Source organism: Delphinus delphis, chromosome 12 (genome assembly GCF_949987515.2).
Source record: "Delphinus delphis chromosome 12, mDelDel1.2, whole genome shotgun sequence".
Taxonomy (NCBI): domain Eukaryota; kingdom Metazoa; phylum Chordata; class Mammalia; order Artiodactyla; family Delphinidae; genus Delphinus; species Delphinus delphis.
This window is the reverse complement of record NC_082694.2, coordinates 7,238,095-7,264,076: the sequence shown is the minus strand read 5'-3', so window position 1 is coordinate 7,264,076 and position 25,982 is coordinate 7,238,095. Positions and strand designations below refer to the sequence as shown.

General features: G+C 50.3%; 1 protein-coding gene across 2 annotated transcripts in view; it reads left to right on the top strand.

Moving 5' to 3' along the window:
• NPAS2 (neuronal PAS domain protein 2) overlaps positions 1 to 25,982 on the top strand; it is a 181,588-nt gene that overhangs the window by 123,820 nt on the left and 31,786 nt on the right. For both annotated transcript variants that reach the window (XM_060027269.1, XM_060027268.1), the window contains exons 5-9: positions 2 to 91; positions 11,228 to 11,348; positions 12,338 to 12,451; positions 24,963 to 25,081; positions 25,827 to 25,909. In XM_060027269.1, the coding sequence (XP_059883252.1) occupies positions 2 to 91; positions 11,228 to 11,348; positions 12,338 to 12,451; positions 24,963 to 25,081; positions 25,827 to 25,909 (527 nt within the window). The remainder of the gene's footprint in view (position 1; positions 92 to 11,227; positions 11,349 to 12,337; positions 12,452 to 24,962; positions 25,082 to 25,826; positions 25,910 to 25,982) is intronic.

Here is a 25,982-nt window from a genome sequence, read left to right as displayed (position 1 = left end):
GGCATTAGACGGCTTCATCATCGCTGTGACGACGGACGGCAGCATCCTCTACGTTTCTGACAGCATCACGCCTCTCCTTGGGCATTTACCGGTGAGTTTCTGTTCTGATGGCCTTTGCCAGTACGTGTGATCCTCTTTCCTGGAGGACCATTCAGATCTCAGAGCCGGGGCGCTGCAGGTGTGCAGGAATCTGTGTGTAAGGAGGGTCAAGGAGTGCCCTCCACCGGGCCGAGGCCAAGCTCGGAGGCTTCCTGAGGGAGGCGGGTGCAGGCCTGTGTCATCCTGGAACAAGCAAGACCTGGAACGGGGGCTGTGGTGCAGGTCCTCACTCTCCAGTGCCCCAGAAACCGCCCAGGAGCCGTGAGCCTACAGCACAGTTAGCAGAGCTCAGAGCCTTTACGGAGGCTGACAGACACCTGCAAAGAAAGACAAGGTCCCCTGAGAGCTGGTGGAGGGATGTGCACCAGACGGCTGGGGACAGAAGGGGGTTTGGGGGTCGCTGGAGATGTAACTGAGATGCAGTAGGTTGTAACGCTTGCTGGTGGTAAGGGTTCAGTGCCAGGGATGATGGTGGGAGGGGGGAGCGAAATACTCTGGGAAGATGTTGTTGGACCAGGAAGGACTTGAGAAGCAAGGAGGGTCTGGGCAGGAGGGCAGGCTCTGCCGTCGTGTCCCGGGGAGCCAGGTGGGGTACGGAGAAGGGCGAGTGCCGTGTGGTCCCGGGCCCTCGCCCCCATCTACCTCCCTCCCTCCCTCCCTCCCCTCCCTCCCCCCTCCCCCCTCCCTCCCCCTCCCTCCCCTCCCTCCCCTCCCTCCCCTCCCTCCCTCCCCTCCCTCCCCCCTCCCTCCCCTCCCTCCCCTCCCTCCCCTCCCTCCCTCCCCTCCCTCCCCCCTCCCTCCCCCCCCCACCCTCCCCTCCCTCCCCTCCCCCTCCCTCCCCCCTCCCTCCCTCCGTCCCCCTCCCTACCTCCCCTCCTCCCCCTCCCTCTCCCTCCCCTCCCTCCCTCCCCTCCCTCCCCCTCCCTCCCTCCCTCCCCCTCCGTCCCTCCCTCCCCCTCCCCCCTCCCATCTTCCATCACACTCTCTCCTCTCAGCCTGAGCCTCACGGGCTCCCTGGTCCCCCCGTCAGGATGCTCTGACTCACAGAACAGCACCCGGCTGGTGGAGGGTCCACCTTGGAGGGCCCCTCGGAGGCATCTGGTCAGCCTTCCATTTCCCACCACACCATCGTTTATTCCCACAGAGACCGATCTGGAAGGAAGCTTGTACCCACCTGTGGGACTGATTGGGCTAAAACGTCCTCTCTTCTCTCTCCTCCCAAAAAGCCCCGCCAAACTGCTGAGCCCCCGCCCCTGACTCCCACACGTGGGTGGATGCGTGGCCAGGACACATGAGGAGGGTGGTAGCTGCCCTGGGGGCCTGCTCGTAGGGAATCGCTGTCCGGGTGGTGCTGGAGGACCGTGGTGGCCTCTCCCGAGCTGCACCTGCCCGGGAGCGCTGTGGCCTCGCTGTGTGGGCAGCTCACCCCCCGCTCCGCCGGCGGTGACGACCCCAGCTTCCCTGATGGCCCAGGATTCCACATCGTCCTGGATCATTCTTTTCCTCAGAAGCCACTCCCCACTCCCGTTGCTGCTGCAGACGATGCTGTGTGTAGATCAAAACCCCCGTCCATGTTTTTCCTTTGTGGGTCACTGTGTGTTGTAGCCCAGAAAAGCATTTTTTACGTTGCAAGGCAGATACCTTTGCATTACTCTGAATCCATCTGCCCTTTGTGGTTCAGCCCATTTCCAGGGTGCACGAGGCTGGGGGTTCTCTCCTCTGAGAGCTGTCAGAAGAGGCTGGTTCTTGCTCAGCCCTAAGGAGTCGGGAAAGCAGTTTCATCTTGATTTTCGTCTCATGCTGGAGTAGTGATGAGACCCCATCAGATCACAGCTTCTCTGGGCTGATCTGAGGAGGTGGGGCGCTCCTCTGGAGGGGGTTGGGTTTTGTACTGAGTGGACGGGATCGGGCAGTGTGAGGCGCTGATGAAAAGCAAACAAGTGTCAACCCCGGAATGGCCTGGGAGTGTGGCCAGAGCTGTTTGGGGAAACAGGATTTGCAGTGTTCTGATTTCTCCTCTTGGAATTACCTGATGACCCAGTTGCCATACGTGGCAGAGCAAACTTAGTAAGTTGGGGACTCTGATTCGAATTTCTGGAGCAACTTAGAATCACCTTTATGAATTATTTTCTTACTCTGGAAGGGCCAGAGAAATGGCCCTTCCAGAGTAAGAAATTGACCCCAACTCTCATTTGTCAATGCCCGACCCATCTGAATGCTTATTAAGTGCCTGTCTGTGGACCCAGACACACACCGAGTCAGCCCTCACGCTCCCCAGCGGGGGTGAGGCCAGGATGGACGATCTCCACATCTAACTCCTGCTTACTTGTAGCTTTTACCCAAACCGTCATCTTCTTCCCTTTTTACTTACGATTCGCTGTATCCCTGCTAGTGGGTGGACAAGAAACCTCCCTGGTGCCCATCACACAGCTGCCCTGTCACCTCCACTTGACAGAGGATGAGACCAAGGTGTCCCAGCCAGCAAGGAGCAGAGCAGGGCTGAGGCCAGGCCCACTGAGCGCAGAGCCCAGACGCGCCACCACTCTACCTAGTGCTTTTCTGACGCTGAGGACTTGGGTTGCCATTTAGGAATTCTGCTTTCAGTTTAGTTCACTTCAACTCAAACTTGCTTATTTCTCAGTACAAGCCCAGGACGTGTCCACAGACAATGCAGTGATTCAAATGGCCCATATGAGGTTCTTTTTTTTTTTTTTATAAATTTCTATTGGAGTATAGTTATTTACAATGTTGTGTTAGTTGCAGGTATACAGCAAAGTGAATCAGTTATATGTATACATATATCCACTCTTTTAGATTCTATCCCCATGCAGATCATCGGGGAGTATTGGGTAGAGTTCCCTGTGCTATACAGCGGGTTCTTATTAGTTATCTGTTTTATATATAGTAGTGTGTATATGTCAATCCCAGTCTCCCAATTTATCCCTCTCCCACCCTTTCCCCCTTGGTAACCATAAGTTTGTCTTCTACATCAGTGACTCTATTTCTGTTTTGTAGATAAGTTCATTTGTACCATTTTTTTAGACTCCACATGTAAGTGATATCATATGATATTTGTCTTCTCTGTCAGACTTCAGTCAGTATGACAGTCTCTGGGTCCATCCATGTCACTGCAAATGGCATTATTTCATTCTTTTTTATGACTGAGTAGCGTTGCATTGCATATATACCACATCTTCTTTAACCATTCCTCTGTTGATGGACATTTAAATTGTTTCCAGGTGTTGGCTATTGTAGATAGTGGGGCAATGAACTTAGGGATGCATGTATCTTTTCAAATTATAGATTTTTCCAGATGTATACCCAAGAGTGGGATTGCTGGGTCATGTGGTAGCTCTATTTTTAGATTTTTAAAGGTGCCTCCATACCCTTTTCCATAGTGGCTGTATCAATTTAAATTCCCACCAACAGTGTAGGAGGGTTCCTCTTTCTCCACACCCTCTCCAGCATTAATTATTTGTAGACTTTTTGATGATGGCCATTCTGACTGGTGTGAGGTGATACCTCATTGTAGTTTTGATTTGCATTTCTCTAATAATTAGTGATGTTAAGTATCTTTTCATGTGTCTCTTGGCCATCTCTATGTCTTCTTTGGAGAACTGTCTGTTTAGATCTTCCGCCCATTTTTTGATTGGGTTGTTTGTTTTTTTGATATTGAGCTGCATGAGCTGTTTGTATATTTTGGAGATTAATCCCTTGTCAGTCGCTTCAATTGCAAATCCATATGAGATTCTTTAAACCTTAAGGGTTTGCAATTTTGTTGAGAGATTTCATCTGTTAAGCCATTAAAGACTAATAAAAAGGTAGCCAATATTTATTGAGCATTTACTATGTACCAGGCACTATTAAGAGTCCCTTCTATGCATTAATATGGTGAAAGCACTTAGAAGGTCCATTCTCCTTATACTTATTGGTCCTTATGATGACTCTGTGAAATAGGTACTTACTCCTGTTCACAGATGAGTGGACCGAGGCACAGAGCAGCTGAGGTCCCACAGGCAGCACGTGGTGCGGCTGGGATTTGAACTGGGACACTTTGACCCCAGAACTTGGTGCTTACCCACCACTCAGGCATCTGCATATGACAGTGAAGCTGCTCTCTGGTGGGGTGGGTGTTGAGCAGAGGTGGGGTGAGGACCCGGAAGGCAATGTCCTGTCTCGTGGAAGAGGCAACCGTCAGTCGAGGCATGGCCAGCAGAGACAGCCCGCTGGAGGCCAAGGGCCTCACAGTAGCAAGGACGCCCCCTGTTGGCATCACAGGCTGGCATGCCAGACGTTGGGTCCCACCGCGCCCCGTGTGGCCAGGGTTTGGGGGACCATTGGCGATTGGGGGGGGGCGGGGGGGAAGAGCAGCAAGAATTCCTTTCTTCTTCTAAGTCTGTCAAAAGTCTCAGTATCTCTCTCTGTGTATCCTTCCTGCCACTAGAAACTCAGACACTCCAAAATTCACACGATAGATTTTTGTACAGCAGTGTCCTGATGAAAGATCCTAGAGCTTGCTTTTCCAGTTTGACAGAGAAAAGCTAGAAGAAAATAGCTCAAAGCAGAAAATGATGTTAAGGGAAAGTCACAACTTACCCGTGGTGGTGACGCCAGTACATTTTGGCATCCAGAATTAACATAGGCGGTCAAGGCAGAGACCTGCCCGGCAGGTGAGCGTGCTGATGGCAGAGATCCAAGGGGCGGGCGTCACACGCCTTGGACGTAATTGGGAAAGAGCACGGCCGAGGCAGAGCCAGTTGACACCCACAGCGGGCACGGTCTGTGTTTCCTGTTTGGACGTTGATTTTTTAGAACATTTAACTTCCCGGATTGCTTTTCCGATCTGTTAATGAACGCCATGTTGGCCTAAGGAGCTGGATCACACTTCGCTCGTCAGGCACAAGCCCTGTCCCCAGCCCCGAGCCGATACCCACGTGCCCGAATGCTCACTGAATGAGGGACTGGGTTTGCAAGTGGGGCTCCTGCATGGAGAGCAGTTGCAAACAGCTTGGCACAAGTGGGCAGGGCCTCAGAGTGAGAAATACAGGCGTGGATAACACAACTTCCCCCCACCCCCGCAAAAAAAATCTAAGGCACAGAGTGACTATAAAGTTGGAGAAATCTACTCACCAAAAAAATACCTCTGTGTAATGCTGTTTCTCCAAGTAGAAGCTCTGGCTGGAAGTACAAGGTCAAAGGGGACAGTGGGCCAGGTTCCTGGGGCAGGGGTCACAGCAGGGAGAAGAGGTCACAGAGGAGGAAGACAGAGCGCCTGGCTTATGACACGGTGAAATGCAGCAGCAAGTCCCTGGCTGCGCAGGGCCTTCCAGGAAGCATCCCTCTGCCCTCCGTCACCCACCTGTCCTCACCTGCTGGGAGAACCCACCTGGTCCAGGTCAGCTTGTCGGAGGCTTCACGTCAGGGCGGACCTGGGTGGATGCTCTGTGTAGGAGGGGCCCCAGTAGGGAGGGGTGGCTGCAGCTCAGGGTTGATCACAGGTTCAAAGGGTCCAGGTTGCCAGTTAGATTGGTTTGATTTTTATGTGCCTTTTGATCTTTCTGTATCATACCTGCAGAGCCGTGTATAAAACGTAGCTTCCATTTTAAAACTAACGATAAGGTGAGCGCAAGCATACATGTAGCTGTCACCGAGGGTATGAAACAGAGCATGACCAGGCCCGCAGAAGCTCCTGTCTGCTCCTTTCCCATCACACCGCCCCCTTCCGCATAGAGATGACCATTTCCCCATCATCGTGTCCTTGCTTCTCTCTGCAGTTCTGCCAACTTTTAGTTCATCATTAATCCCTGTAATTTAGTACGACCTTTGGCTTAGCTTTATGTAAACAGAGTTGTAGGACGTGTACTCTGGTGCACTCTCCTTCCGCTCAGCTTTGCTAAGGGATTCGTGGTCTCACACTGTCCAGAGTCGCTGTCGTGGGTTTGTCCTCATTGCTGTAGACACATGCTACGATCCCTGCCCCCAGGCCAGTGTGGAACTCTGAGAGGGTGTGTCTGTGGATGTCTGTACGTATTTCCTGATGCACATCTGCAAGCATCCTCCAGAGAGCTGACTGTGTGTAAGATCGCTGGGTTGTGGGGTAGGAACCCGTCGCGCTTACTAGGTGATACCGCGTTGTTTCCATGGTGATGGTACCACTCCACCATCCAGCAGCGGGGTGGGGAGTTCCAGCTCGTCCATTTCACCAGAACTTGGTGTTGTCAGAACTGTCAGTTTTTGTGCGAAGGCATCTCACGGAGTCTCGATTTGCTTTTCTCCCAGCTGATGGTGTGGCTGAGTGTCTTTACATAGTTTGTCGGCCGTTTGGATTTCCTTTTTCTGTGAAATGCTCTTTCAGGTATTTTGCCATTTTCCTACTGGATTGTCTGCGTCTTTTGTGTCATGATCTGTAAGCGTTCTTTCCACGCTAGTCCTCTGTCGGGCATGGTTTTAATCGCGTCCTCGTCACTCTGCCCTAGGGTGACAGGGATGGCCAAACACACAACAGCCAATACTGGACAGGTGAGACGGTGTATTAACTGACGGTGTGTTAAGCACGTGTACTTACGGCCCCAGGGAGGAGCGTACCGCATGCCATGCAGGGACGCACGGGGGCTGCACTTGGGAACAGGGTGAACAAGCAGGGGTGGTGTTGTAGTAGCAAGAGGGTGGGGTGCCCCCTGGTTCCCACAGAGGATGTGATTGGCTGGCAGGGCGCTGAAACCCACTTGCAGGATGAACAGTAACTGCGTCTGGTCCTCTGCACCCCCAGCAGTAAGGAGGCTTGTTAGCCAGGGGACCTTGTCAGTGGCAAGAAGGAGCTTGCCGTTACAGTGGGGAGGAGAACTCTGGTTGGTCCAGTCAAGGCCCTCGATTTTGCCAAATGACGAGGCAGCATATCACGCTGACCGTTCCTTCCGGGCAGGAAGCCTACAGGTCTGTGTGCCGCAAATATCTGATCTCGCTCTGTGGTTTGCCTTTCCCTGTCTTCAGGGTCTTTTGATGAGCAGAGAGAGTCTTTAGAGTTGGTCCTTCTTCTACCTGAATTCATTCTTCACTCCTCCCGGGTCGAAGCTATCGTTATACTGTCTTCGGAAAGCATCCCTCTTTGGCCGTCAGTTTGATTCTGAATCTAAACTGAATCAAAGCAGATGACGTATGCCTCCCATGCCCCGGTCGTTCGGGAGCCCAGGGCCCTCTCTGCTAGCTGAGCCCAGTCCTGCCTCTTCTCAACATGAGGCTTCTCACCGATCCCCCTTCTAATCGTGGCCGACACAGATCTCCAGTCAGAATTGCCGGGGCCCCTCGGGGACATCCTGAACTGGACGTCCACACGGCCCGCTTCCAGCTCAGCCGGCCAGTCTGCGGACTGCTGTGCAGGCTCATTTAACTTTGCTGGTGCGACTGCACCGGTGCTGTGGGTTCAAAAGACAGAGAGAGGAATAGGCTTCCTGTCTGTTCACATCCTCCCCAGGCTGTCCCAGGGCCTCCGGAGAAAAGGCAGGAGAAGTGGTGTTGGGGGTTTAGAGCAGGCGTCTAGTGCAAAACTCAGAAAAGGGCCAGGTTCTTGACAAAGTAGCCAAGGGCATAGCAACAAGTTTGGATGGAGAACCTCCCGCCTCCAGCAGGTCAGTGATGTTCCTGATACAGTGATTCAGCTGTGAGGACGGTGCCTTCCCTCCCTTGTCTCTGTAATTGCCATGATTTTAATAAACAGAGCTCAGCGCATTCCAGGGACAGTTCAGTTGCAGATATAATTTACTCTCCTGTAAGCGCTAGGCTTTAAATTCTCAAAATTTCATTGTTCGTGTTGGTTTCCAGCACAGGGAAATGGCCTAATGGGAGTATAATAGCAAAGGCATAGCAAGAGCTTGTTCTTTGCCAAGGGTGTTCTCAGCCCTCCTCGTGTGTCAATTCATAATCTTCATGACCCCCGCCTCCCTCCAGTGTTCGTCTTTATTCTGTGCAGAACTTGTCACCTGAGATGCCCTGTGACCTGCCAACCGTGTCCCACAGGAGCAGCGAGGCCAGGCGGCCCCCCACCCTGCGCTCTGCCACCCCCTCCATCAGGGAAGTGGGCTTCTGACTGGCCCTCCGAGAAAAGACCATGTGGTGACGGAGTTAGCATTTTCAAGTATCTGAAATGTCTTTAAGAAGAGAGAGTACTGTCATGTGTGAGCATTAGTCATGTTCTAAAAAACTAAAGGGATTGGGCTTAAAATAAAGTCAAGAACATCAGAAGGAACTTGGAGAAAAAGCCAGAATGAGAAAATGGTAGCACAGCTAGTGGGGGGGGGGATTGCGGAGTATTTGTCCACAGAGATCCAAACAGGGGCCTCCAAGCAGGGAGCCTGGGGACCCCCAGAGCCCCTCCTTCCGCTCCTGCCTGCCCTTCCCCAGCCACCGAGCACATGCTTACAGTCCTGGAACCGTGGCCGCAGGAGGGGAGGGACCTGCCCCCTTTGCCGTGCTTCCCTCCGGTGCCGGGAGCCGCGGCTGGCACACGGCGCCCTGAGTCGGTGTCAGTCGGATGGTGGTGTTGGCTGAGTCTTCTGGACGCGGCCCCTTCCTCTGTGTCTCCCCTTCCCCGGACCTGTTCAGACTTCGACCACCTCTAGCCTGGCTCCTGTGCCCCCTTCCTCCCCAGGCCACTAGAGGGTCCGAAATACAAGCACAGTCCTGCCCCCCTTCCTCCTCCACGTGCCCCAGCGGGTCCCCTGGCACACAAGCTCAGCCTTGACTCCTCTGTGGGCTGCTAGCCCCGAGCCCTACTGCCCTTCCCCACTCCTCCCCCACCCACTGTGCTGTCAGGGCTCCCACCCTCACCCCCATCCCCACTTCTGTGTGGGCTGTGCCCCTGCCTGGAGCAGCCGGGCTGCCTGGCGGACACCACCTTGTCCCCAGACACCACCACCCCCGCCGCAAGGATCCCTCCCCATGGGAACCGTCCCCGGGAGGCTCCCCTACCCCGTCATTTTGGGTTCTGCACCCCATGCTCAGAGTTCTCCAGGCGCCTGGTTTTTGCTTCCATCACAGCACTTGCCATGTTGTTCTTTCAGTTCATCAACATGTTTTTCTTGAAGGCCAAGCACCATCTGATGTCAGGGGTACAGGGGAGAGGCAGGCAGGGGACACACGTTATCATGGGAAAGAACAAGAAAGCCTGGAGTTGTTTCCTACATGGTTAATGAACCCCTATCACGCCTGGCATCTGCCGTTGTGCCCTTGTATCGGCCGCTGACTCAAAGCAGCTCGTGTCACCCTCACAGCCTCGTCATCTTCCCGTCAAGCAGAGTGCAGCTTGGAGGGCAGAGCTGGCTCTCACCTGCCTCGCCGGCCCTCCCAGGGCTTACTACGTGGTCACAGATGTGCCCTTCCCCAGTGGGTACAGATGACACGGGCGCAGCGGCCAGAGGAGCAGGGGCAGTGGTCCTGTTCTGGGTGAGGGGCTGTCAGGGCTGCTTTCTCAGAGGAAGGGACTTCAAGGCCAGGACTTGAAGGCAGCGCGGGAGTTCCTGAGCACAAGCAGAGGGTGCAGGATGCTCCAGCCTGAGGGTGCAGCCTGAGGGGCGGCCCAGAGGAAGAGGAGAGCCAGCAGCCCGGAGGAAAGGCAGTTTGGAGGGCTGGAGACGGGCTGGGAGCGGAGGCTGTGCTCTGCTGAGCCCGACTAGTGAACTGGGGAGCTAAGGCTTCATCCCAGGAGCAGCTGGAAGCCCACGGAAGTTTGTTTTTTTAAAATATTTATTTTATATTGGAGTAGAGTTCATTTACAATGTTGTGTTCGTTGGCAAGGTGGTGACTTGGTCTGATACGAGACTGCTGGCAGATAGCAAATTGGACAGAGACGGAAGGTGATGTGGGAAGGCCAGTTTGGCCAGTTCACTGCCCAGAGGACATGATGGCCTGGACTAGGGTAGAGGCCAGAGGAAAAGGAGTGAATGGATCTGAGGGAGTTCGAGGAAGGAAAATCTCACAGCACTGAGACCCTGTTTGGATGTGAGGACGACAGGGAGAGGTCAAGGATGCCAGCTGGGTGTCGGGTATGGGCAGGTGACCGCTTGACAACACCACACATGGGGACAGAGAACACAGCGGGGGGAGGAGATAATGAGGACATTGGGGGTGTATGTGGATCTGGGGTCCCCAAGTACATCTGGGAGGCAGATGGGATGTGAAGCCAGGACACCCAAGAGCGAGTTGCCTTGGCGTGCACATGAAAGGGTGTGCACAGACGGTGTTTGAAGCTGTCGGAGGGGGTGAGTTTACTGAGGGATAGAGAAGCGGCTGTCTCCTCTCTCCCCACCGTGATCCCCAACCTGCACCGTCCAGTATGGGGGCCACCGGCCACATGTGGTGACTTAAATTTCAATTAAAATAATTAAAGTTAAATACAATTAAAAATTCTGTCTTCAGGGACTTCCCTGGCCGTCCAGTGGTTAGGACTCGGTGCTTCCACTGTCGGGGCCCAGGTTCAATCCCTGATGGGGGAACTAACAATCCTACAAGCTGTGCGGTGCGGCAAAAACAAAATCCAGTCACACGAGCCCTGTTTCAGGTGCTCGGAAGCCACGTGGCTGGTGGCTTCCCTGACGGCCCGTGTGGGTTACAGACCATTTCCATCATCACAGACCGCTCTGTTGGATAACACTGAGTCTGGACTCCATTGTATTTATTTTGTCCACGGGTGCCCAGGTCCTCAGAAAAAAAGTGCAATTCCTTTGATTACAGACCTTTAGAAGTAAACAGCCGTTTGCTGGCCTAGAGGTCGGAAAAGGAACCCGTGGGCTCTTCAGGGGCCTCCATGTGCGTGGTTGGCCTCGAGCTGGGCCTCCCCGCCAGCCCCGCCGCCCCAGCCGGAACACGGGGGTGTTGTCAGCACACGGGGCTTCGATGCGTGTTTGTCTGGCTTGAGTCTTAGTTCCTTCTCAGGCCCACGGGCAAGAGCACGTTTGCATTTGAACAGGTGAACCCTTTTAGATGACAATTCAAAAGTCCAGAGTCTTCACAGAAAGTCAGGTCTGGAACTTCTCAGTTCAGAAACCAGTTCTGAATTGTCACGAAGTTGCAGCCTTTGCTTTTTATTTTTCGTCTTTGTGGAATGTGTGCCTTGGTTCTTTCTTTTCTTTTCCAGTCGGATGTCACGGATCAGAATTTGTTACGTTTCCTTCCAGAACAAGAACACTCAGAAGTCTACAAAATGCTTTCTTCCCATATGCTTGTGACGGACTCCCCCTCCCCAGAACACTTAAAATGTAAGTTGAACTTCACTGGTTTTACGAGATAGAAAGACGAGGATGTCACTTCTGAAAGGAGGTTAGAATGAATTAAGAAGGGAGGACTAATTTTAAAAATAATTTTCCTTGTGACTCAGAACATTTCCAAGATCCGTAGAGGTATATTTTAAGTTCAAAGCTAAAACCGGAGTTTGGAATATGGAAGACGTTGAACTTTTATGCGGAAAATTTTAAAGCACAGAGCTTAAGAATAATAGCTTGTTTTGCATGTAATACAAGAGATCCCTTTTTCCCCCCACATGAGAGCCTTTTAGTAATAAACGGTACAAAAATAAGTGAATAATCTTCTTACTTTGGAGGACGCTGTGAGGCTAGATTTGTCTTTATGATACTAAGTAACCAACTAAAAACTGAATAATTAGGTCAAAACTCCAAATTCTCTTCTGAGGCTGTCATCTGGTTATTTATATACATTTGCAGGTTTTATGGAATTTTAAAGTTTTGGTCAAAATTGGCAACCTGGATAGAAAGCTGGTCCGGTCACCTAATGAAACATGTATTTTGACGGCAGTAGCAAAGGTGCCTTGTACTTATTCAAGCCTTACTCCGTTTTCCGTGAATAATGTGTCCCATTGTACATCTGATTTTCCTTCAAAGCAAAGTGGAAAGATTAAATTAAGGAGAGCAGCTCTGAGCAGCTTTATTTTAATATACAGTATGAAAACAACCAGAACTAATTAAGGCGGACAGAACCAACCACAGACATCTGTGAGCAAATTAAGACTAATCGGGTCCGAGTATAGAATGCAAAACATCTATAAACTACAGAGGGGAAAAACGTGTGTTGCAGAGGTTATAAAATCATGTCTGAAAGTCAGTCATAATGAGAGAAATAGCCCGGCCATGTGTTGACCAAACCCTGTGAGTTTCACAAGATGCGGCTTGTTTAGTCTAGAATCACTGTAGAGCTCTCATTCCGTTTCTCCTTTTTTCCTTTAATGGCCCAGCTGACAACGACTTAGAATTTTATTGCCATCTTCTCAGAGGCAGCTTGAACCCAAAGGAATTTCCAACTTATGAATACATAAAATTTGTAGGAAATTTTCGCTCTTACAACAACGGTAAGCGTTCATTGTCGTATGATTGGGGCAGTGGCTTTTCTCATGCAAACGTGCACGTAGGGGCGGGAGGGAGGGGCGCATATGTGCTTTCCATATTTGCATTTGGATTTCTGTGTTCCCAAGATGTGTTTTCTGTGCTCCTAAACGGTACCTCCCATTCGGGAAGAACATGCATCCCCACCTGTTTATGCCAGCACATGAAGTCCCAGTGAGAGGCACCTTATTCATTTATTTTCAGGCTAATGGAATAGTTCTATGCTGTGAGAAACAACTTACGGTTAATAAAGAACGGGCTCAGCCTACACACAGCCAAACAGGGTTTCATTGTGACATGAAGATCCCTAACCTTGGCGTCTGCATTTTTTTTTTTTTTTTTTGCGGTACGCGGGCCTCTCACCGTTGTGGGCTCTCCCGTTGCAGAGCACAGGCTCTGGACGCGCAGGCTCAGCGGCCATGGCTCACAGGCCCAGCCGCTCCGCGGCATGTGGGACCCTCCTGGACCAGGGCATGAACCCGTGTCCCCTGCACCGGCAGGCGGACTCTCAACCACTGCGCCACCAGGGAAGCCCTGGCTTCTGCATTTTTATCCTCCTTTTTACGGAACTGCTGGGAGCCTGTTTTCATAGGTCTAGTCCATGGACCTTCTGCTAAGTCTGGCCCTAATGCACAGGACATGGTCCTTTTATGAGGAGCCAGCCATCTCCATTAGATGAATTATCAGGCAGCATAAACCAGGCAGTAAAATCTTGCTTTCTGTAATTACCCAGATAACTAATTGTCCAAGACCAGACTGCAACTCTCAAGCAGACTTAAACACTCCGTTTTACTTTTTTTTTTTTTTTTTTTTTTTTTTGCGGTACGCGGGCCTCTCGCCGTTGTGGGCTCTCCCGTTGCGGAGCACAGGCTCAACGGCCATGGCACACGGGCCCAGCCGCTCTGCGGCATGTGGGATCTTCCCGGACCGGGGCACGAACCCATGTCCCCTGCATTGGCCTGCGGCCTCTGAGCCACCAGGGAAGCCCATCCGTTTTACTTTTGACCCAGGCAAAATGGGGATGCAGGCCTGATGCCAGAGATTCAGAAACACAAGTCCCAACACGCAGCCCCACTGGGGAGCCCGGCACAGAGTGGCCAGTCCTCAAAACCCAACCCAAAACACCTAACTTTGAAAGCTCTAACATTTCATAAAATAGCAAAGATGGGGCAGGGGGAATAGAAGGAAGTGTTGACAGGGAATGGTAGAAAGAGAGAAGAGGGGAGGAGAAAAAATGGCAAAGGGAAACAAATACAGAAAGGTGAGCCACGGGAAGGAGGGGGTGCGCCGGTGGGTGACACGAGGGAGTGGCTGCTGGCAGCTGACTCGCGGCGCTTCGCTTGCTGTTGTTTAACTCTGGACCCACGGTCCAGTCTGTTACCCCCATCGGATGAGTCCTAGAGTTTCCACTAGAAGCAGCCGAAGTAACGGCACTGAGTCCTAATGACGGTCCCTGTTGTATGTTATTTGCGTGCATGTACATGCTTTGCTTAAGGGGCTCCAACTATTTGCTGAACAGCTCGATCCTCCAGGCCCCGTGTTCAGGGCTGACGCCTGGATGATGGGCTCCCTGGCCAACTCGGGGCCCTTTGCGGAAGCTCCCCGCCTAGGGCTCGGGGTGCCCGAGTGGTTGGGAGTGGTGGCAGGTCAGCCTTCCCAAGGGGGCCCCTAAATCTGGGCAAAGCGGGATGAAGCCGAGACCTGCCCGTGTCTAATCCGACTCACCTGAGAGGCTTTCCTGAACCTCATGAGACACGTGTGTGATGAACCACACGACTCAGTAAAGAAACTGACCTAAGGGGTACCTCGTGGAAAACTCCACGTGGTTCCAGTCCGGTGCTGTGGTTCCCTGGGTGAGGCAGCCTGTTACCGTGCAGATTCTCAGATGTCCCTGGAAGATTCTAGTTCAGCACACCTGAGGGCGCGGCTGGGACTGAGCAGTTGGAAAACAACCTAGGGGTTCTGATGCAAAGGGTCGTGGACTTTGAGAAACACTGCCCCACTGTAACACTACATGGCATTCCATAGGAATTTTAATGACACTCCTCTTGCTCATGGTGCCAGGCACCTCTATCCTTGAATTAATATAAGCAGTGGTTTGGAATTTGCTTAAAATGTGTACCGTGGCCATAATGCCAGCTGCTGGGGTAGCAGCCTATCCCAGTTGGTCGCCTGCAAGGAAGGGTCCCCAGAGTGCCGAGACTGTGGGAATTATGGGATGCTGCTCCCACGTGTCTCCGTGACAACAGCACACGCACTTAATGAGGGGTACCGGGTTGTGATTGGCTGGTGAGCAGCGTTATCCTTGGAATGTACATTTCCACGACTCTCATTACGATGCTACTGGACGTCGCTTTGAAGCTTCCTGTCTTGTCTTTTATCACGTTTTAGAGGATTTCAAGGAAATAGGCAGGCTTCATTGTGAATACCTGAGACTTTTTTTTTTTTTAAACCAGCAAGGCTTTATTTTCTCTTCAAGTTGAGACAGTGTTTGTTTGCCTGAAAGAATGTGTGGAAGTTATGTGTGATTTTTTTTTTTTTGGTGGGGGGAACTGTTACTGCTATAAACACACGGCATTGAAAGTGGAAGTTTTAAAACCAAGAGTTTAAAACCAGAGTGTCTTTGCAGAGCCTGCTGAACAAACCAAAGTTAGGGGAGCTTTCTTGAGACAAGAGTCTCCAAATGTAACTGTGGACAAACTGAACTATAATTCTCACTTGGATTAAAACAGCCAAAAGTGTCAGTCAGATGAGTTTCTAAGATGGAACCCTATGAAGTCACCAACATGCAACCATTTTTGGCCGCTAAAGTAAGGTTTAACATAAGAAATCATTCAGATTTGATTCTGTAGGTTTATCTCTCAATAAACGTGGAATGATGGGATCATAAAAACAGCTCACCTTTTAGGAGTGTTTCCTCAGTGCCAGGCCCTGGGCTCAGTCCTGACACTGGTTGTCTCGTTGAATCCTGGCAGCAATCTCATGAGATGGTCCTAATGGCGTCATCCCATCTTTTTTTCTTTTTCTTTAATGGAAGTATAGTTGATTTACAATGTTGTGTTAGTTTCAGGTGTACAGCATAGTGATTCAGTTTTATGTATATATGTGTATATATATGAATATATATATTTTTCAGATTCTTTTCTCTTATAGGTTATTACAAAATATTGAGTATAGTTCTCTGTGCTGTACAGTAGGTCCTGGTTGGTTATCTGTTTTACATACAGTAGTGTATATCTATTAATCCTGATCTCCTAATTTATCCCTCCCCCACCCCCCTTTCTCCTTTGGTAACCATAAGTTTGTTTGCTATGTCTGTGAGTCTGTTTCTGTTTTGTAAATAAGTTCATTTGTATCTTTTTTTTTTAGATTCCACATATAAGTGATATCATATGATATTTGTCTTTCTCTGTTTGACTTACTTCACTCAGTATGAGATCTCTAGGTCCATCCATGTTGCTGCAAATGGCATTATTTCATTCTTTTTTATGGCTGAGTAATATTCCATTGTGTAAATATACCACATCTTTGTTACCTAGTCATCTGTCAGTGGACATTGACGTTGCTTCCATGTCCTGGCTATTGTAAATAGTGCTGCTATGAACATTGGGGTGCATGTATCTTTTCAAATTATAGTTTTCTCCAGATATATGGCATCATTCCATTTTTTTGAATTTCTGAATTTTATTTATTTTTTTATACAGCAGGTTCTTACTAGTTATCCATTTTATACATATTAGTGTATACATCTCAATCCTAATCTCCCAGTTCATCCCACGCCCCCCAGCCCCTCTGCTTTCCCGACCTTGGTGTCCATACATTTGTTCTCTACATCTGTATCTCCATTTCTGCCCTGCAAACCGGTTCATCTGTACCATTTTTCTAGGTTCCACATATAAGACCTCATTCCATCTTAACAGAGGAGGAAACTGATTCATAAAAGGGTTAAGTCTCAAGTGCACAGGTGGGATGTGAGAGACCCAGATTCAGAGCCGTTCTAGCCCTGAACTCATACTCTTAACCTCAGGCTTTGCTGCTTCCCACAGATCGAGGTGGCTATTACACATTTAGATGCAGACCCAGGCCTCTCCCCGGCGCCTGGCATTCTGTTGGTCCATGATGTCTGTACCTGTGCACATCACGTGTCCTGCGCCCATGTACCAGGCTGTTTTAAGAGTACCCTAGATTTGTTTTAAATCAAATATGGTAAGACACACAGACATGGAAAGGACTGTGATGAAGGAAGAGGTTTATGCTTACAGATCCCTAGAAACGGTCACAGCACGCCATGCAGGGCCACACACGGGGGCACCAGGATAGGCCAAAAGCAGAGGGAGCTCAGGAAACGTGGGCAGAGGCCTCTATTATGGTTTCTGCAGAAAAGAGCAGGCGAGGCAGAGTAAGCAGGCTTAGGTTTGGCTGGTTTGAATAATGACAGCAGGCTGTCGGGTGTAAGGGCTGCCGCTGGTTGTCTGGCCCTGGGTGGGGAGTGGGGGCGGGGATTAGGACAGGTGGGTAGTGGCTCAGAGTGTGAGAGCCTGATAGAGGGGAGGGTGCGGGGTGTGAGCTCTGGATGGGTTGGTTTTGCCTCTGAAACGTACACTGGAAGTGAGTTGTTTACTATCTCTAGGAGTTGTCTGACCCTGAGAGGAGCGGTCCCTCTAGGGTCAGCACGGCCCCAAATGTCAAAGCATCAGATCCAGAAACATGATTATTACACGAGCCACCCCGTGCAGATTCCCCAAGGTCCCAGGCAGGCACAGGGTAAGGAGCAGTAGGTAAAGGATAGAAAGTATGACCGTGAACATCAGTTTTATTTTCTTTTTTTTAAGACTATTTTTTATACAGCAGGTTCTTATTAGTTATCCGTTTTATACATATTAGTGTATACATGTCAGTCCCAATCTCCCAGTTCATCCCACCACCACCCACCCCCGCTTTCCCCCCTTGGTGTCCATACGTTTGTTCTCTACATCTGTGTCTCTATTTCTGCCTTGCAAATCAGTTTTATTTTCATAAAATACCTGCTCATACTTCAAAGAACTATGCAGAAAACCCTACTTTGGTCCATTACCATGAAAAGTCCTATCATTTCTGTAGGGCTGATGAGTTTGAGGAGTGTTGTCTGATGTCTTCTTGTTTGATGCCTGTCAAGAGGAGATAATGGATTGGAAAGGATGGGGAGCTTTACTCACCTGTGGACTCATTGCACCCCTTCCTGGGCCCACACGGTCTGTGCCTGGCATATAAATAAGTGCCCAATGGACTCAGGTTGACCTACACTGAGGCTCAGTCCTCAGCCCTGGATGCACAGGTGGAAGGGGGCAGATCCAGGGTTCAGGCCAAAGACTTCTGACTTGTGGGGAAATAACGCCCTTCCCTGGGAGCTGAGGATGGAGCATGCCTTAGCTGAGCCCAGAGCACACTCCAGCGAAGGGGCAGCAGCTTCCTGGAGGGCTCCCACCACTTCCTTGTCCCTAAATCCAAAGCGAAGATGAAATCCACTTTCGTACACACTGGGTAAACTGGAGTGTGTTACTTTCTGTTGCCCTGTGAACTGTCTGCACTGGCAGGCCTCTGGAGCAGTGCTGAGTGGTCAGAGAAGTTGACCCCTGGCCTCCATTCACTCCCCACTGACCCCCTCCCACCTGGGGTCTCAGGGTGCTGGGAGGCCAGTGGCCCCCTTCCTGATGTCTTTCCCAGGCCCCTCACTCGGGAGCCCCCCCAGAACTGTCGTTGACACCCTCTCCCGGCCTAGAGCTCATCTCAGCGACCCATCTGATAGATAGATGGGAACCCAGGCTGATAAGTGCTGGCTGCTACCCCAAACTTACATCCACGGGAACCCTTGGGCCTTAAGCTGAAAGGCCCCAAGTTAAGTGTGTAGGCTGCAGGGCAGGGAAGAGAGGGTGGGACGGAGCCAGAGAGGAGGCGCTCACACCACGTAGACGAAGATGCCATCGGCTTCGCCTGCGCAGATCCGTCTGGCCCTATGACCCTGGGAGGCCGGGGCGGGGGAGGACAAAGCGCCTTTGCCCTTGTTGACGGGCTTAAACTCTCTAATTGGATGTTTCCAGATTCACCCATCCGTTGTGCCACCTTATCTCCCCCCCACACACACTCCTGGGCACTGGGACAAACGCACCAACCATTGCCTAAATACTTGAGCAAAATGGAATTTCCCTACATCTGTATCCTTACGTCTTGGTCACTCCTTAGGCTTCCATCATTTGCCACAGATGTTCTAGGGGACGGGAGGGCAGACAGGACTTCCCATCTTTAAGCTAGATTTTTTATCAGTGTGAAGACGTACGTGTCAGGAAATGGGATGAGAAAGTAGTTTTCTTCGAATTGTTTCACTGCGGGACAGTTTCTGTCCTGCTCTGTGAGAAGCTTCCTGTAGGAATCTAAGCTGGGATATGGAATCACATGTCTCATCCTGTCCCCATAAAAAAGCCCGCTCTGACCCCAGCCATGTGGCCTGGAGCCCCGGGGTGGACCACTGGTCAGAGCAGCCCCTGGGCCACCTCTGCTCCGCCCACTGTTTCCAGAATAGAGTTGAAACAAAATTACTTTATTTGGGGCTATGTTTGTCTGCTAACAGATTTTTTTTTTGAGCTTTCGAATAAATACACCCCCAACCCAAGTCAGGTAGCCCCAGCCCTACAGTCTGATCGGGAAGGAACCGTCCAGATGATGTTCACAGGCATAATGAACAGTCCTAAGAAGGGGCAGCTTGAAGGGGTCCTAAGAAGCAGGTCTCCGTTCCTCAAAGAACTTGGTGTCTGGAAGCAGGCTGTCCTCTCTGTGAGCCGACCTCCGCCCCAAGACTTGGATTTAAGCGCGCATCTGACTGAAATCCAGAAAGCAGTATTTCAAAAGTGGCTGGTGTGCTTCCAAGTAGGTCACCCTCGGCAAACATGCTGCTCTGGGCTTTCCAGAAACCACACACCAGAGGATAAAAGTTTCCCTGCCCTCACTTTACCTACTCACCTCTAACCACGCAACCAGATTTGAAATGCTGGCAGAAGCGGACGCTTTCCAGCTTTCAACCTTGATGTCCTGTGGGATTGCCGTAGGTTGCCTCACTTTACGGCTTTGGCGTTTTTGGTTTTTTTTTCCTGAGCTGAACTAATTGAGACGTCTCAGTGAAGGGAACCAACCGCACGCCCACCAGGCCTCACTGGGAGTGGGGACGTGAGTTTCGCCCAGAAGGACAGCTTCATGGAAGGAAGTCTGATCTGTCTGTCCCAGGCCCCCGAGAGTAAGAAGCAGAGTGTCCCTGCCACCCAGACGGGGATGCGCGGCGTCCTTCTCCAGCAACGGTCATTGCTGCCGGATTAGATTGCAGAGGAATCACGATCACAGTCAAGAACAAACTGTTACCCAAGGGCATCGTTCTGCATGAGCATCTATTAAAATGGAGGGGTGAGGAACGGTCAGACCTTTATCAACCCCATCTTCCTGCTTGTTTCAGCCCGGGAGCAGGGAACTTTTGTCCGGGTTGTCCGATAATTGTGATAAAAATGTGCACAAGATATCCACTTGGAGGAGGGGACGAGGGCCTGTAGGAAGTTCAGTCTCCTGAGGATCCAGTAGCCAGGCCCTGTGGACCAACCGTCTGGGGGAGATCTTATCCCCTCACAAGCTCCTGGCCCCGACGAATACTCATTTTAATTGATGAATGCCAGGGCAAAGAAGAAATTCAAGTAAGACATGTATTTTCCCATTAGGGTGATTTTTTTTTTTTCTTCAGTCCAGCACATTGCAAACCCCCAGCTCCCTCGTGTGGCTCTCAGCCTTTCTCCGACATTGTTTTTTCCGAATGCCAAACAGAACTGGCAGAAAGAAAAGAAGAAGCGTGTATTACCCCAGCAAGATGGGTGGTGGCCCAGGCTAAAAACTGCATGGGATTATCTTGCTGCCACTCTCCTAAGAGCCCAGTCACCCGGCTGGCTTTTCACAACACACCGGGGGAAGGATACTGTGAAGAGAGAGAAAGAGAGTCTGGAAAGAGTGCGTAATTAGAGATGATTTCTCATGAAGGTGCAGAAAATTACTTTTCCCTCCACATTCTAACACTCCATGCCGAACATTTTGGACATTTATCGCAAATGAAATTCAGGGACTTCATTCTTCCTTTACAAACCTCCTCATCAACTGTTTCACGTCTTCCCAGACACCTACCGGATTTGTTTTTCGTTTGTTCCAAGAAGGGCAGAGAAAGCTATTTGTCTCTCTCCTTGTGGACTGTTAGTGTGTTTTCCTACAGCTGTTGCGACTAATTTATCAGCAGGCCATCTCTGATCAGAATACTCCATTGTGTGGGCCTGATGGCTGAACCGATGCTGAGGAGAAAAAGTTACCTCTTTCTCCATTTATTCCCAGTTTGTGCTGTTGGCTGACCTTCCCTGTCACCATCCCTGCCTCTCCCTCCATCTTTCCTATCCCTTTGGAAGCCCGTCCTCATACCCCCTGGGGTCTCCCTGCCCCCATGGTATCCTTATCTCCTCGTCATGACTGATGTGGGAGCGCACCTCTGTCATCAGGCAGACTTGGAAGCCAGCCCCGGATGCCAAGTGAGACACACCTCATCCTTCTTATCCTCCAGAGAACCTCTGGGATCTCTTGGTTTGGGCCCAAGAATGCCAGCCCACGCAAAGTTCTTTCGGGATCTCTGCAATCAGAGGCTTCAGTGATGAACGATCTGGGAGTAAAGAAGGGAATCCGTAACCCCGTAGACCCTTTTAACATCCTGCATCTCCCCAAGCACGAGGCCCACGACGGGCGCTTGACTGTCTTCCACGGAGTGCTTTGCCGCTGGTTCACATCCCGTCTTGCCCAGGCGTCCTTCTGACCGGTGTTAATGCATCAGGGGGCAGTGAGTCAGCCTGAGCCTCTGGAACCAGAACCGTGTCCGTGGGCCACCTTCCCACTGCGCGCCAGCCACCGGCAGTACCAGGCTGGGCTGTGGAAGGGAAGCCACCTTGGGATCTTAAGGTCTGCTTATTGGTTGCTCGCCAGGATCAGAAGGTCTCTTCCCGAACTAGGCTTTAAGCCGTGAGCTGGAAGGTCATCTCGTGAGAGCATCGTTCAATAAACACATGTTGGACGCCTGCTGTGGGGAAGACGCCCACTCAGAGCTGGAGACAGACGCCTCGCCCCTGTTCCCGCGTGGGGAAGGCGAGTTCTTTAGTTTTGGGAAAGCCAAGGTCGCTTCTTCTTTTGGATACTATAAAAGCTATGTATTCACTCTACACAGAACATGTAAATCACTAAAAAGTATAGTTTGGTGAACGTTTTCTCCATTCCAGAACATACTAGATCAGTCGGGAATAACGGCTCTCTGTCTGCCTCGAAATAATCTAATTATGGCTCCCAGAGTCTCCTTTACATCTGATGCAAAGTAAACTACTTATTCTGGGGATTGTGTCCTCATATGTGTTTGAGGAGGGCAGAGGTAACAATTAAATATCTCTCTAGTGTCTTGCAGTCCCTGCACGATAAATCAGTTTGTTACAGATTAAAACAGATAGTTTTTCATTATTTGTATTAATGGGATGCAAACACATACTGGATCCTTTTACATGGCAAATAACCACAAAATTACTTATCTTTGATAGTATATTGGGTTTTATAATGACACAAGATATAAATGTTGTAAAATATTGTTATGAATAATACACCTCAAACAAAACAGTGAGGCCGCACTGTAATGATTCACTAGATTGTGCTCAGATCACTTTTGAGTAACTCTGGGGGGCTGGGCTGGGAAGTGTGTCAATAGCAAGCATTCATCACTTTTGTTGGTTGTGAGTGTGTGTGTGTGTGTGTGCACGCACACGCACGTGTGCACACGCATGCCTGTTGGGTGGCGGGGAAAGGAAAAGTCTGGAAGCAGTCAGAGATCTGATAAGATGGGGCTGTGCTGCAATGAGTGGTTAATCCTTCTGAGAGGCTAGGGAGGCCAGTTGTAATTAGATCTATTTTTTTCTATGACTTAAAATCGAAACAACTAATTAAATCCTTAATTAATGTTTTTAAACCACCTCGGGATAAGAAGTGCCAGAGAAGTTACTCTAAGTATTCCCTATTACCAGGAGGTCCCGGGGCACAGCCTGCTCTCGTTGACTCTAGAATTTGTGAGAAGGCTTCTGCTGAGAGGACAAGTCATTTCAGGTGCAGCTGGCCAAAGGTTGAAAGTGTCCTCCTCCCCCTGGTTTTCCCCCAAGGTTTTCCCCTTGCCCTCTGTTACAGCTTTCAGCTTTGATTCACATTCGCCTTTGATCAGGCCTTCATCTACTTCAGGTTTTGTGGTGGGAGAAGTTTGTTCAGAAGGAATTTGCTCAGTTCCAGGCCCCTCTGTAACAGATCTGGCTTATCAAGTGCAGACTCCAGGCGATCTTGAAATTTCCCTCCTGGGAAATTTCCATCTCTAAAGCCTTTGAAGTTATAAAAGGACTCTGGTAAAACCACCTTGGGAGACACCCAGGCCAATGGCAAGGTCTGCAAAACACCCACTTAATTTCCACGATCTGAGGCTCTGCCCCTTGAAGAGGTGGTCGGAGGCCGGTGTTCCCAACCTTGTCCCCCTCGCTGTAAATCGCCGAGGAAGGCGCTTACTGACAGCACGTGAATTTAGCAGCCGAAAGGATCAAACCAGCTCATGGTTTAGAGACAGATTAAAGAGACTTTCTCTTAAGTGCCTGGGAAGTCCTCAAATGTTCACTTGGAAGGTCTTGCTATCCTGAAAGAGAATTTTATTAGGTTGTTTTCTGGCGGGAGATGTCTGATAGATTTTAAATGTCTTTTTATTATGCAGATGTTCACATCTGCAGGCCCTTCCCTGTTGTGCATTTATTTTCCTTTCTCTTGATGACTTCCTTGGCTCACCCTACAAATTGTGGAGGCCAACAACGGACAGATGTGAACTCTCTCAGGCCCACGATTTTTTTATTTTACCCACTTTATATTCATGTTTGGAAACCTTTATTAGTATTTATGTGAATGCCTTCAGAGACTATGTTTGGTAAAAGGAATTTATTCATGTTAGTGAGTAGAAGACCACTATAGATAGAAGACCCATTATAGATAGAAGACCCATTATAGATAGAATCACTTAGAAACCTGTAAACATGGAAAACAAAGGATTCCCGGAAAGCCAAAATCCAAAGAGAGTCGCTCAGATTTCATTTTAGAACGCAGTTAGTTTTCTGACGCTTCCTATGTTCTCAGATTGGAAAACGTAACTCTTTCTTAATCTACAAGTTCAGAAATGTACAAGATATAATCAAATACATTTTAAAAAGAAAGAGGTGGTATAGTTTATCTCGAATAATTATCCTCAACCCTGGCTGCACGTTAGTAAATCTGGGGGGCTTTGAAAAGTGCGGGTACCTGGGCTTTACCCCGAGTTTCTGAATTAGCTGACCTGGGATGGGGGCAATCATGTAGAAGGTTCTGGGGAATCTGGAGAGAATTCAGTGAGTTTTCTCATATTGAACAGGGCTCTTCTTCCCACCTAGCAAACTCCACCTAAAATAGCAGAATTTGTCTCTGGCCTGGAAGGTAAAGCAGTTTTTCACAGGCACCATGAAGACAGGTATTCGGCTCCCAGGTCTCTGGGGGCCTGGTCTCAGCATCATGGTAGGCAGGAGCCCAGAAGAGCCCCCTCTTGGGAGTCCCAAGACCTGGGTGGAGGCCCGGCTGCATCATTTCCACTCTGAGTCACCTCAGTTAATATGCACAAGCTTCCTGGACCTCTCAGCATCCTCATTTGTAGAATAAGGGAAGTCACACCTTCCCGGACTTGTAAGAATGCATAAGACACAGCGAGCAGGTTTTGTCACCTGTGCAGGGAGTTTTCTCGTGGACACTGCATACCTGTTGGGGCCACCCTGAGTCCTGAGTCCATCTCCTCAGTGAAGCCGCTGCACCAGCATGGGCTCCTGGGGGTGGGTAGATGGGGGGTTTCAGGACAGAAGCCCTTGAATCCCAAGTGGGCCGCTCCAGGGCCAGGGGCAGAGGTGGGGTCACCGTGTGTCAAGACCTGCTACTTCCCCTGAGCCCATCAGTATCAGAAACACCGCCTGACGATGCAGCTTATCCTTTAGGACACTGGCTGACGTGCGCACCCAGGCCCTGCTGCAGCGTGGGGCCGGCTGCTTAGGTGGCGGAGAATTTTTCCCGGCACAGTAACCGCCGTGGCTGCAGGACTGTGGCGGGGCGGGGGGGGGGGGGGGGGGGGTGGTGCAGAGCACTGTGTTGCTCACTCGAATTCCAGCTCTGTTTGGCCTCGTGCGAGTTGCTTCCCCGTCTGAGCCTCGGTTTCCTGTGCAGGGGGGATGAGAGTAGCACCTAGGTCCCCGAGTTGTGAAAATGAGGCAGTTGATGGACCTGAGGCCTCTCAGTTAGTGCCCGGTGGGGCTTGGCTCTGCACCAGCCGGGGCTGACCTGTGTCTCTTCCCCTCTGCCCAGCGCCCAGCCCCTCCTGTAACGGCTTTGACAGCGCCCTTTCGAGGACCTGCCGAATGCCCCTGGGAAAGGAGGTCTGCTTCATTGCCACCGTTCGCCTGGCAACACCGCAATTCTTAAAGGCAAGTACCCGGAGAGGATTTATCATGCGGAGCGAGTACCACTGAGTCACACTGAGTGCTGGGTAATTCATTGTCTTTCTGGGAAAGAGTAAGATTTCAATGAGCTCGTCACCGACTCTGAGAACGTTAAATGTCTGATTTCTGTACGGTGACAGCCCCGCAAGCTCTTTCCCCGAACTTTGGTGGCCTGCGAGCCATTTTGTTGGAAGGCAGCATGAATTGCTGGTCATCCTGCAGAGATGCTCTTCTAGAACTCTGTAAGCCTCCCTACCCTTCACATCCATGTTGACACCACTCAGGGCAGGCGGAGGTAAAAACTGAGTCAAATCGAGGGCTGGCCTGTGGTCTCTCATCTGTGATTGCTTTCGCATCAGAATTTGACGTCATGAACTCAACATGAATTGCATGAATTCAGCATTGCAGATTCAACGTTGCATGAATGTTGAGTTAAATCAGTCATTCAAATTCAGATGAAAAGCCATTTTCCACATGTTTACCACACGTCTAGATAATAGGAAGGGAGTGGTGTGACATTTTGGTTCTTAGGTATTTTTCCGCAGCTTGTGAAATAAATTTAGCATCATCTAATACCAAAATTAGCTACAGATGCGGAGTTGCAGTCCAAGACAACTTGGAGACTTGCTCCAAACGATTTTAACTTCTGTTGCCGACCGCGCATTCTTGAACTAACCGGCGGGGGGAGCATCTGGCACCCCGAGTAATAGCTTTCTCCCTCTTAATACAGGAAATGTGCATCGTTGACAAACCTTTAGAGGAATTCACTTCAAGACATAGCTTGGAATGGAAATTTTTATTTCTGGATCACAGGTTTGTGAAAAGAAAAACATATTTGGGTTGGGTGCTTTGCGAGTGCTTGTTTCCATGAGCCAGGCTCTCCTTG